We start from the raw sequence: 12,373 nt of genomic DNA on the forward strand, positions 1-12,373 counted from the left end.
AAGCAGTAAAACTGAAGAGCCAACAGGAAGATGCCTAGGCTAGAAGGAAGAAGAGGAGGGACAATGCAGAAGACAGAGTGGTAAATAAACCCTGCATTTGCTCTCTCAGCCTGTAGTGCTGCGTGGAGATGCTTATTGGGAAACGTCCCCACAGCTTCAATTTACACCCTGCATCCTCCTGCAAGAGCAGCTAAACACATTTGCAGTCAAAATAATGTAACCAAACAGATGGCCAGTGGACTCAAATGCTGTTTTGTGCTATTATTCCTGGAACCTAGGTCAGTGAATTATACATATTTTCAACAATGCAAATGATAATTTTTACTGCTTGAAAGCAGTCTAAGTATCTAAATTAAATTTGAAGCCACTTCTTGCAGTAATTATTTACAGCCCAATCCATTTGGTTGAGGCCAGTGGCATAAAGGCAGCCCTGCATCTGAAGTGTTTGGCCATCTGTTCTGGCTTTCAGTAGCTATAATTCATTGGTACCTGTGCCTGTGGGGACCTGAAGATTTCCTGGTGTAGCAGTTCCTGCCCTCCAAGTCTCAGACAGAACAAATGTCTTTCCCTTTAGCGTTTGGAAATGGCAGAGAATTAAATATAAACTTGGTGCTCAGCTTCAATCAGTCAGCAGCTCTGTAGCTTCATTAATGTGTGTGAATGACCCCAGATCATCTGGTCCTTTCTGATACAAAGTGCAGAACAGGTTTTGTCATTAAGGGCTTTATTTTTAGCACTAACTGCTGCAAAGCAGATGTTTGTGCCAGGGCTATGGAAATGTTATGGTCAGACTAATACACCTGCAGTGGTGATTTAAACAGTGCTTTTCTTGGGTATTTTAAATTATTAAAATATGTTGCTAAGTCCCAGCAGTCCCTTCCTGTACCTTATCAGCCTGGGCATTTGTCTCTTCAGTTTTGTCCAAGCTATAAAAGATGGTTTTCTCCTTGGAATTTTGTTTCCTTGCTGTGTGGACTGAAGCAAAATTGCTCCTCATGCAGGACTGCAATGTTAAAAATGCACTGACTGGAGTGACAGGGAGTCAGGATGAAACAGAGTGGAGATGTGGGGCAGGGAATTTATTTCTCAAATATTTGACACTGTGATAATTGCACAGTGTGTTTCTGGTTTTACACTCAGTGCATCTCCAGACTCCCCAGCAGTGATGAAAGCCCCAGGTCAGGACAGGTGTGAGCAGCAGAGCTCGGGGTTTGCTCGGGGTTTGCTCGGGGTTTGCTCAGGGTTTGTTCAGGGTTTGCACAGGGTTTGTTCAGGGTTTGCTCGGGGTTTGCTCGGGGTTTGCTTGGGGTTTGCTCAGGGTTTGCTCGGGGTTGGCTCGGGGTTTGCTCGGGGTTTGCTCGGGGTTTGCTCGGGGTTTGCTCGGGGTTTGCACACTCAGAGCTGCAGCTGTGTCCTGTGCAGTGCCTTGGCAGGGCTCTCTGGGGAGTGGCATTTTTCAATTAAAAATCTGGAGAGGTGGGAAGGAAGTTTGGGTTGTTGTTTCTGCTTTTCTTATTAAAATTGTCATCATTAGCGCCTCGAAATCCATGGATCCTTATAAAATGTTGTTCCTCTATTCCTCTAGGCAATGGATTTAGAAATCCCAGTGCTGGCAAGGAACATTCCTGGGAATGCAGCACTAATAAAACACAAGGAAACAGGCCTGCTGTTTTCAACTCCCCAGGTGAGAAGTGCACAGAGTTTGGGTTCATTCTCCATGTCTGTGTGCAGCCTTGGCGTTTCCTGCCAGCAGTTTTGCTCGGGTTCTCCTTTCCCTGCGTTTGCAGTTCAGGGAGCTCGGACTAGGTGTCAGCCTTGCAGAAGCTTTTGGGAGCTGCTCACAGCTGCACTGGGGCCTGAAGGTTCCAGAAGCAAACCCTGCAGGAGATGCTCTGCAGGTGTCACATTTCCCTCCAGGTCATCGCTGCAGCAGGAACGTGTGTCAGACAAGCTGGAGCTCAGCACGAGAACCAGCCTCGAGTTTCAGGTGACACATCTGCTGTCATTTCTAGCAGTGTTAATGGAAAGTATTTTTAGATGCAAGATATTGCTCAGTCAGAGAAATTAATGATAAAATTAAGTGAAGTGTTAGGATGAAGTCTCAGGGAAGTTAAATAAGAGTGGGAAGAGAGGGAACACTGCCCATATTTAAATACTGAAAATTTTCATTTCAGCATATTTTCCTGCATTAGGGCTTTGCTGTTACATATTCATGTATGCCATGGAAAATGATTTTCAGAAAAAGATTCCCTCAGATTTTTATCCAACTCAAGATTAAAAAACACATACTAGAATAGAGAATTTGATAATTTTGCAAAGTAGAGAACATATTTATTTACATTGTGGACTGTGTGATTAGTGAATCCTATTAAGTTGTGTTTCTGGAAGGTGAATCCTCTTGGTTGGTTTTGAAAGAGTTTTTAATAGAAAAACTCTTCCAATTCAAGTATAATCTGGAATATTCTGTTTTTTCCAGTGGTTTCTACAAAACCCAAAGTATTTCTTTGATAATTTGTGTACATGTATTCCCTGAAAAAAATCTCATTGACTTCCAGCTCCTCCAAAACTCCCAGGGCACACAACCCTACTGAAGGAGGGGCTGGGAGCTCTCCTGGTGTTAATGCTGCTACATTCTGTTGTTTTCCCCAGCAGCCTGCCTGCACTGGCTTGGAATTCAGATTCATTTTTAATACCAGACCCAGTTACCATCAGACATCCCTGTAAGGAGCCTCTCCTGTGGTCTGCAAGCATCCCACAAGGTGTTTATTTGGGATTTGAGATCCACTGGGGGCTCTGGGCAAAGGGCTGAGGGCTGGAGGATTCTCTTTGCAGCAGAGCTGGAGTCACAGGCTGTCAGCATGCCTAAACCACTGTAATTTTAATTTCTGTGAAGTCCTTTTTGCCTGAGCTCCCTGCTCTGCACTGTGCCAGAGATCAGACCCCCGTCCCCCTGCTGCTGCCCCTTTCTGCTTTATTCTGCCTCGGCATCTCTGAGGTGAGATTGCAGGAAAGGTTTGCCCTGGCATCAGCAGAGTTTGTGCAGCACCCCGAGAGGGGAAGGCGACTTCCCCCTGCTCTGCAGAGCAGCAGCTGGAGCTCAGTTACTGAAAGCCCTGGGATCATTTATTGCTGGCACTTGGAGCATCTCTCAGAGGCTGCACCTGGTCAGAAAAGCCTTGTTTCCATGTCCTCATCCCCCTGCAGAGCTGTGGAAGAACTCTGCTCGTGCAGAGGAGCTCAGAATGCCAAACCTCAGCACTCAGGGCTTTGGAGATGAAGGAACCACTTACTCCTGCTCCTCATCTCCCCAAACCATACCAAATGCAGCTTTTAAGTCACTGCACACAGTCTGCCAGAGGTTGAGAGTCACATTAGATCAAAGAAATGCAATTAAGTTTGAAGGCATTTTAATTGCTGGGACAAGGGACAGTGCCCATGGCTCTTAGAATGTGACCTCAGAAGATTGGTCTGAGTGAGCTGGGACTGGAAAGCATGTTCTGGTAAGAAATTCTTTGGGGTCTTTGATTACTTTGACATCTTAAGTATCTTTTCTGCTGTGCCCTCAGATGCACATTAGTGAGGAAAATGCCTTTAATCTACAAAAAGAGTAGAACTGTGTCTAGGTGCTTGGGAGAGTCTGGCTCTGGCCGGCAGAATCTGGACCACCAAAGATGAGACAGTTTGGTGGATTAGAAAAGGAATTTTCCTTGCTGAGTTGGTGGATCCTGTGTGTGTGAGGATCCAGGCTGGAGCACAGCTCAGGAGCAGGAAGCATTGCTCCTTCTCAGTGGTTTCTGAGTGAGGGGGAAAGCTCTGCAGTGCCTTGGATAGGAGCAGTGTGCCTGCTGCCTTTTGAAAGCCAGGTCAGAGGGATATTAACTGACCATTGTGCAACGAGAATTGTTCTAAATGGTGAGTGCTGCTGGCTTTCTGCTTGCTGCAAGTGAGCTTCTGTGGCTTCCAGGAAAGTAGGAAATGTTGTGTCTCGTTGTAGCCACCCTTAACCATTTGCATTTGGCTGGAAGCAGCAAAAGCCTTGCCAGGCACTGGAGCCAGCACTCAGATGGAAATAGTTAATCTGGGAGGGAAAGCCTGGAACGTTTTGTTCCTCACACTCCATCATTTGTGCCCATTACTGTGCACATCACTTTTAAATCATGGGTTGATCCTGCTGCTGCTTGAATTTGCAAGTTTATGAAATATTTGACACCAAGTTAATGGGACCTGAAGTAAAAAAAAAGTAAGAGATAAGAACGGGGCAATAAATAATGCAAAACTGTGTTAAAGGGAAGACACAAAAAGTTACTCAGCAGGCTGGGTTTCAAAATGACATCTTCCATGTCTGTAAAAGCTCACAGAAGGACCTAAATAAAGACAAGGAGGCAAATAAACTTCCAAGGCAGTAAGAAGGGACAGAGGTGGATGGAGCTGACCTGGGCAGCCCCTGTGAGGATTTGGGGGGTGGGAGGGGTGCCCAGCCCAGCTGGAGCAGCTCAGCTGTGGCCCCAGAGCCTTCCTCTGCCAGCCAGGAAAGAGCCCAGGGCTGCAGGGCTGTGCCCCTTCCCCAGGGCAGCAGTTGTGAGCTGGGGCAGTGCCAGCACCCAGCTCACAGCCCCAGCCTGGGGGCACCCAGGGCTCCGGCTGCCCCCGGGACCCCTGGCATGCTGCACTCCTGGCCTCTGCCTCCCTGGGCTCAGCGCTGGCTCAGAGCCACCTCAGCCACCTTCTTCTGCCTGCTGGAGCTGCTCTGAACTGGCTTCATTGCAGGCTTGCTTTCGTGATATAAATAATATATTAACCATGCATCTTATTTTCATTATGTGTGAGCTGCGGCACCAGTGCAGCTCTCGTGGTAATTGAGGAATTATTCATCCTTTTTTACTCAGTGCACTCATTTTCCAGCTTTATCTCTTGGATACCTGTGCTTCTGTGTCTCTGCAAAATACTGGACAGGATTTATTTTAGGTACTACACAGAGGAGTTGACATTTTCTTTAGGGATGATTGGTCAATTTACCAGGAGAAAACTGTATTATGGATGTTGCTGTTGAAAAATGCCTGTTTGTGGTGGAGCACTTCCCATGAAAAGGGCAGATGTGAGAGGGCTTCTGGACACATAGGAGATGATTTGCTCCCGTTTTTCTGGGTTGTGACTTACTGCTGAGCCTCAGCCTGTACACCGTGCTCTGCTGCCACCTGTAAATTAAATCTACCCACTCTTGTGAGGGAAAAAAGGTTTGTTAGAAGTATGGATGGCCCCATGTAGTAAGGCAGCTTATAGATCACCTCCTTCATTTGGGCTGCTGGAAGTCATCCCTTAGGTTTTTATAACTGAAAGGCAATTTGTGAATTTGACCCCTCTTTCACCAAAACTGAAGCTACAATGAAATATGGGAGTGCATTATTTATGCAAACATCACTTGCACAGACACAGCAAAACAGCTGCTGGAGTCCTGTTGCCTCCCTGGAATTTCTTCACGTGTCACAGGCTTCTGGAAAAGCGAAATGGAATTTTGCTGGAGTTCCTGAGAGGGTTGAGAGTTCTGGGTGTGTGCACGCTGCAGGTCCAGCACAAAGCCAGCAGTGAAATGTGAGTCACTTGTGGTTAGGGGAGACACCTGGAAAATGAAATTATTGCTGTCTAAGCTGGCCATCCAAACCTGCAAACAAGCTAAGCCAGCTGCTCCGAGGCCACGAGGCAAAACCCAGATAAGTCACAGTGAATCTTCCCCCGGCTTCCAGAGGGACTGCAGGTGACCTGGGGGTGGTCACTGGCTGGGGAGGAGGAGGAGGGTAAAGCTCAGGAGTCCTCACTCGCCACTTCCTGGTATTTTTCCATTTGCTTTTTCTCTCTCCTGCATTTTCTCCAATTTTATGCTTTGGACTCAGTTTGGCATTTTTTCCTGAGATTATCCTCAGCCCTAAGTATTGTAACTGTGAATAAGGATCTCATTTCTTCTATCATTTACATGTTTCCAAGGTTTTGTCCTCCACATCCACAATTTAAAAGAATGCTAATAGGACTACCTGTCAAGAAATGTTACATTGCTGCTTCTGCTCTTAGGTAATTTACATAAATTACTTTTAAACATTACTTTAAATAAAATCCTCCACAGGAGCATAAAATTAAAGTTGGGGGATGTGGGTGAGTGTGAGCAGTGTTTGTTGCTGTGATTTCCCCTGCAAGTGGATGAGGGCAGCAGAAGGCAGGTGATTTCCCCCCTTCCCTGGGCGTGGGCTGGGGCAGCTCCCAAGGAAGGGGCTGAAATCCCAGCTCGGGCACAGCAGGCAGGGGTGGCAGCAGGCTGGACACAGAGCTCAGCTCAGAGCCAGCACTGCTCTGATGCAGAATAGGGGTTATTCTTCACCTGAGTGCAGGAAAACCTCCTCATTCTCTCAGCTGGCACAGAGCTCTGCACAGAAGTGATCTGTGTCTCGGGGTGTTTCATTTCCCTGCTGCTCTGTGCTGTCAAGCAGTGAGGATCCCCTGCTCAGTGATCTCCCCATCAGGGTGGCCCAGGGGCCACTTGCATTGTGCATTGTGCGCTGCAAGAGCAAAGTTCACCCAAAAAATCCAAAGTTCAACCCACGATTGTACAGCTGTGGAGGTACTGAGACATTCTGTGTACTCAGATTTTCAAGGATAGTTGTCTCCTTAACCTAATGTGGATATGAACTCTGGTCCTAGCTGGGCTATCTCCTGCTCAGCTGCCAGCCTGTGGAAATAATGGCTCTCCTCCTCCCATCCTCTTTGTCCCCCTGTCCCTGTGCACTGATCTTCACTACCAATTGTGCAGGAATACATTATCTTCATTTCCCACTGCCACCAGGGCTGTCTGCATTTCTGAGCTGAACCAAGGCACTGCTTTGCACACATCTGAGCAGTTTGTAATCAAGCTGCAGCTCTGGAAGTTGTCTCTGGATGGAAAATTAGACCAGCTGCTCAGAACAGATTAGTTCAGACATCAGATCTCCTTTCACATGTTTGAAGTTCAGTTTCTCCTGCCTAGAAGTAAATGAGAGAGGCAGAGGAGCAGGCAGAGGACAGTTGTGATCTTTGAGCTCTGGTATTTTGCCCAGTGAAGGTAAAGGGAATATATGGGGTTTTTTTGGTGTTAGTTGAGCTAACCCTGCTGAATCTGTGTGTGCCCAGGTGCTGCACGCCTGCTCCTGTCCTTACACTGTGTTTGTGTTGGGACTTTCTTAGCCCTGCCATAAAATTCACTGAAGCTGTTGCAGTAGCAATGAGGTAAAAGTTTGGCTGAGCTGAGATCAAACATCTGATGACAGGTGTCCTCCATGCAGAACAGGCAATTCATTTATAACCTGGGTTTCCAACCTTTCCAACCAGTGGTAGGCAGACAATTTTTGTGTCATTAAATGTGAATTATCTTTGATTTTTAATGCTTAGTTGGTGGGATGTGTGAAATAATAAAATTATTATTTATTAATCAATGTTTATAAATAAAATATGGTATTTGACCTTGAAAAATGACTTAGGACAGCTTCATCTATTGGCTCACAGTCAGATAGGTACCACCTTTTCCAGTATCATTAGGACATCTACAAAGACATTTTAATTTATTCTTTTCTTCATCTTTTTTAGGAATTTATTGCACTGTCCAAGAGTTTAATGAATGACCCCATTATGGAAAAGGAGATTGTAACAAGGGCCAAAGACTACGTGAAGAAGCACCACTCCTGGGAAGGTGAAAGGAAAACCTACCAGAACCTCGTGCAGAGACTCCAGTGACGTGGCAGGCTGCAGCGGGGAGCCAGGGGAGCACTTTCATGGTGGAAATGTGATTAGCTTTGGGTTCCTCTTGGGTTCCTGTGGGAGAGCAGTCAGACCTTGCAGTCCCAGTTCCACAAACAGCTCCCAGCTGCTGCAGCCCTGCTGGCTGTCCAGCTGAGCCCGGAGCAGCTGCCCGGTGTTTGCTGCTGTGATGCCTGCCAGGGCAGGGCACTCCTGGCACACAGAGCTCTCAGGAAACCTCCTGCCTGCTGCGTCCCACCCCTGCAGCAGCAGCAGCAGCTCCCTTCCCACTGCCACCCTCTGAGCACATCCAGGTGCACAGCACACGCTGGGCTAAAGCCAGAGGGACAAATGATGGCAGCAGAGCTTCCTGCAGCCTGCCCGGGGGCAGCAGGAGCATCACAAGCAGTGAGCAGTGCTGCTGCTGGGCAGGGGGAGGAGCACAGGGTGATCTGTGCTGCCCCTGAGCCCTGCAGAGCACGGCCCAGCTCCCCTGAGCCTGCATTCCTGCCCCTGGCACCAGGGCAGGAGGTTGGCCCAGGTGCCAGGCTGTGCCAGAGACGCTCTGTTACATCAACTACCTCTTGGTTTGCCAGTTCCTTTGGTCCCCCTGTGATTTACTTAGTTATTAAAAGATTTATGAGACCTACAAAAAGGGATGGGGGGTGGAGGTATTTTCAATTTACTGTTTGTTCTTATTTGTTGCTTCTCAGGATGTATTTCTATAGAATGCAGCAGCCTTGTCTGAAAGTGAGACTGATCTCTGCTGAAAGTCCCCACTCATCATTCCTGGCAGCCCAGGGATTATGGACACACCTTTGAGTCTGTGACTGGGCATGCAAGGACTTGCATCTACAGAAAAAAAAAGAAAAAAAGAGGGGCATATTTATAACTACTTGTTCTTAGGCACCTTTTTGGTTTGTATGGTCTTGAGCCTAGAAGAGCCTGTGAAATGTTCTCCTGGAGCCTGGAGAGCCTGTGAAATGTTTTCTGTGACTTCAGTGGCTGTTGTGTCAGACTTTTCTTTGTCATAATGAAGTTCACTGTGCATTTTAAGCTTTGCTCTCTATTTTTGATGTGTTGCAAGGTTCTGGTGCAGTAAACAAGAAAGCAGTTTGAATGTTGTCTATTGATTTCTCACATTTCCCTCCTCGTTCTGTGCTGGGGCTGCTCTGCACTGCTCAGTAACAATCCCCAAGGGCAAAAGCAGCCTGAGTTAAATCCCAGGAGTGCTGCACTCCCTTCTGAGCACCTTTGTGCTGAACATTGCTGAGTGTCCTGTGCATGGCCTGGAGGTGCAGCTGTGAGCTCCAGCTGGGGCTTCTGCTGCCCCAGGGCCCTGCTGGTCTCTTGGCCACTGCAGACATGTCAGGAGGAGCTCCTGCAGCCTGAATTTCCAGCATCACATACAGCAGGGGACCTCTGGAGGGGATAAAAAAGGACTTTGCCAGCTAACTGAGCCAGCTTCAGGTGCCCTGTTCCTTGAAACCTCTCAGAGATCTCTGCCAGCTCATTTCTGATGCCCTGCTCGACTGGCTTTGATCCTCAGCCATCCCCCCTGCCCTTCCAGTAGTACTGAGAAAAGCAGGTTTTAAAAGCAAATAAGTCCACAGTGTGGGACAGAAGCCTAAGCACTGAGCTGGTGGTCAGTGATTAGTAATAGTAATGATTAGAAACTTTTTTCTCCAGCCTGATATATTTATTACTGGGCTTCAATATAAATATATTGATCTGGAATCTGTGCTCTTCCCAGCAAAACAAAATATGTTCAAGTGAGAAATTGCACTACACCCTCAGAATGTAATTAACATATGATTTTTCAGGCTGTATTTAATCTATAAATATGAAATCTGCATCTGGGGAGCAGCATGCTCATTTGCATGTGCTAACCATGGCAGAGGCACAAACACCCTCCTGCAAGGGATGCAGGAAGGAAAGAGGGGACCAGCCCCAGCTGAGGAGCAGCACTGACAGGCAGGGCTCTGAGCAGGACACCCAGCAAATCCCGAGGGCTCCCAGCACTGCAGGGACTTCATCATCAGCCACGACTGGATTTATGTTTCACATCCCACCCACTCGCCTGTCCCAGCCCTATAAATATTCAATGAGTCTTGTAAGTCCTTGTAAGGAAAATATGAGACCCATGCAAGCAGTTTTGGGTGTAATTATCTTTGCAGCAACTTCACTCAAATGATTTTATAGGTAGGAATAATCCTTTTGTTGTCCTGCAGCCTAATTACAGTATTTATCTTCCCCTTCAAAGCCCCACTCCTACCCAAGCAGCTCTTTAAGCAAAGCACACCTCGATGAGCTGCAGCTACACTCCAAAAATAACACTTGTTCTGTTTGCAGGGAAAAACCTCCATTGTGCATCCACCCCACGGCTACTTCTGTATTTCAGGACCTTGAAATGTACTGTTAATTAATCTAATTACATGCATTTTATTTTGCAATTAGCTCTGCCATTGAATCCATGGGTAGTGGACCTGCACAATGGGTACCACGATGCTGTTCCCCTGCTTGGCACAGCCCCCCAGAACTGGGGACAATTTGGTGGCATGTGACAAAGCCCAGCCCTATGAACAAGGATTTCATTTTAATTAGCCCTAAAGCATACACATTCCAATTTTCAGAGTTAGCTTCTCTGCTTTCCTGACCACCCTGCCCTAAGAACACTCGTGCTGGGCTAAGGTTTCCCATTTTTTGGGATGCTCACCATTGGGGTTTCCATCTCCAGAACCCCCGAGCTCCAGCCTGGCCACAGACAGCTGCTTTGAAGGTTTGCTATAACCATATCAGGACTTAATTGTGAAAGAAAAACATTAAAATGAATATTGGAAGACTTACAAATATTTCCGTCTCTTCTGCAAATAGTTTACCACCAATTTAGCCCCAGTATTAACCAACCCAAACATCTGCAAGTGCTGCCCTTGGGTTTAATGAATGCACAAGCACTTCAGTGTTCATTTCCAATGTATTTTCTCCTGTCTCTTGGGCCCATAACTCGTTCTGCCCCTTTCTCCCCTCAGTCTCTTTAATCTTTAGGTCAGGAATCATTCCCCGTGAAAGTAAAGAAACAGTTTTGTCAAAGGCTTGTCAGAGGAGATGGGTGCTTCCATGTGGAATTCAGTCATTTAATGGCTCAGTGGGATCTGAGCTTTTTTTTTTCATTAACTTGTCCAAAGTAATTTCATCACTCCAGAATTTATTTCAGTTCCACCCTCCTCTGCCTGGCTGGTCCCAGCCCAGTTCCTTTAATGTCTGCAGCTTGAACCTCGAGGAAGAGCAGGTCCCCACAGCCCTGTCCCGCTGTCCCTCCGTGTCCCTCGTTCTCCTGACACACACAAAGCAGCTCCCTCCTCTCCAGGGCCTGCACTGCTCTGAGAATTTCAGGGGAAAGCAGCTACTGATGGAAATGAGAAGTCTCACATCACCAATACAAGAGCACACTGGAGGAAAAAAATCCTACTTTTTGAAGAACCAGTTTACATTTTCAAAAGGGGTGGATAATAATCTGCAATTTCATTCTTTCTAAATGAAGCATATTTTCATCAGGTAATTATTCCATGTCATTCCTATGACAGCACTTTTAGGTATCAAATACTGAAATCTCACATCCTCTCCAAAAAAACGTAGGCCAGCACTTGTTTTGTCCAGTGCCTGAAAGAATGACTGCAGAAATTCATTTCCCTTAGAGCATTGCCATTAAGCTAATTTAAATCATGTGTTTGAAATGAAACAATACATTTTAATCAGACCAGCAGAGAACATCTGGTCACCGAGGAATCAAAGTTGTGGGCACCTGACCTGAAAGAGCATTCACCCCCTGAGCACCCTTTAACCCTTCCTGCCCCAGAGCAAGGGCTGGCACCCCTTCATGAGTTTTTAATGTGCTTCTTACATGCAAGCCCTATTTTTGTGCACTTCAGATCTGCTTAAGAAAGTCCAGCCACAAGTATAACCTTGCCAGATAGAGGTCACTTGTTTCATTTGTCTGATCCAGCCAAGTTTCATCATTCATTGAAACTAAATGCTCTTCTACTGCTTCAAAAATTAATCCCTGCCACGGAAAAGTTCCACTGTTATTTTAGTGGCTTTAACAAAGTCAGCTGAGTTACCCAAGCTCTAATATAACTTGAGCAATACAACAAAAGCTCATAGCCCTGAGTGTGGCCTTTGCCATCCCTAACAGCTCCCAGTTTGTTCCCAGGTGTTTTTTTGGGGTTTTTTTGGGGGGATTTTTTGTTTGGTTTTTTTTTTTGTTTTGTTTGGTTGGTTTTGTTTGTTTGTTTTTCCTTTGTTGTTTTTTTTTTTGTTGTTGTTTGTTTGGTTTTGGTTTTTTGTTTGTTTGTTTGGGGTTTTTTTTTTGTTTTTTAATTTGTTTTTTTTTTTTTCCTTTTAAAAATAGATTAAGGTAAGTCCAAATTCACCTGCAATCACTTTAAAAACTCCATCAATGCTGCCTGCCCCAGCCTGACACCTTGCAGTGCCCAGTTCCCAGTGCTCCAAGGCTCACACTGGGACTGGGCCAAGGCTGCCTTGGGCTGGGTTATTGCACAGGCTGCACCTCGAGGCAGGACAAAAGCTGCATCTTGTTCTGCAGGACACCAAAGTAAGG

The 12,373-nt window shown here is 46.4% G+C and overlaps 1 protein-coding gene across 1 annotated transcript in view; it reads left to right on the forward strand.

Annotated features, from left to right (window-relative positions):
• The window catches only part of GLT1D1 (glycosyltransferase 1 domain containing 1), a 39,528-nt gene extending 30,653 nt beyond the window's left edge, over positions 1-8,875 (forward strand). Inside the window, exons 11-12 of the mRNA XM_021545077.3 lie at positions 1,586-1,684; positions 7,606-8,875. Of these exons, the coding sequence (XP_021400752.2) occupies positions 1,586-1,684; positions 7,606-7,752 (246 nt within the window). The 3' untranslated portion in view covers positions 7,753-8,875. The remainder of the gene's footprint in view (positions 1-1,585; positions 1,685-7,605) is intronic.
• The last annotated feature ends 3,498 nt before the right edge of the window (positions 8,876-12,373 follow it).

Source organism: Lonchura striata, chromosome 18 (assembly GCF_046129695.1).
Source record: "Lonchura striata isolate bLonStr1 chromosome 18, bLonStr1.mat, whole genome shotgun sequence".
Lineage (NCBI taxonomy): Eukaryota > Metazoa > Chordata > Aves > Passeriformes > Estrildidae > Lonchura > Lonchura striata.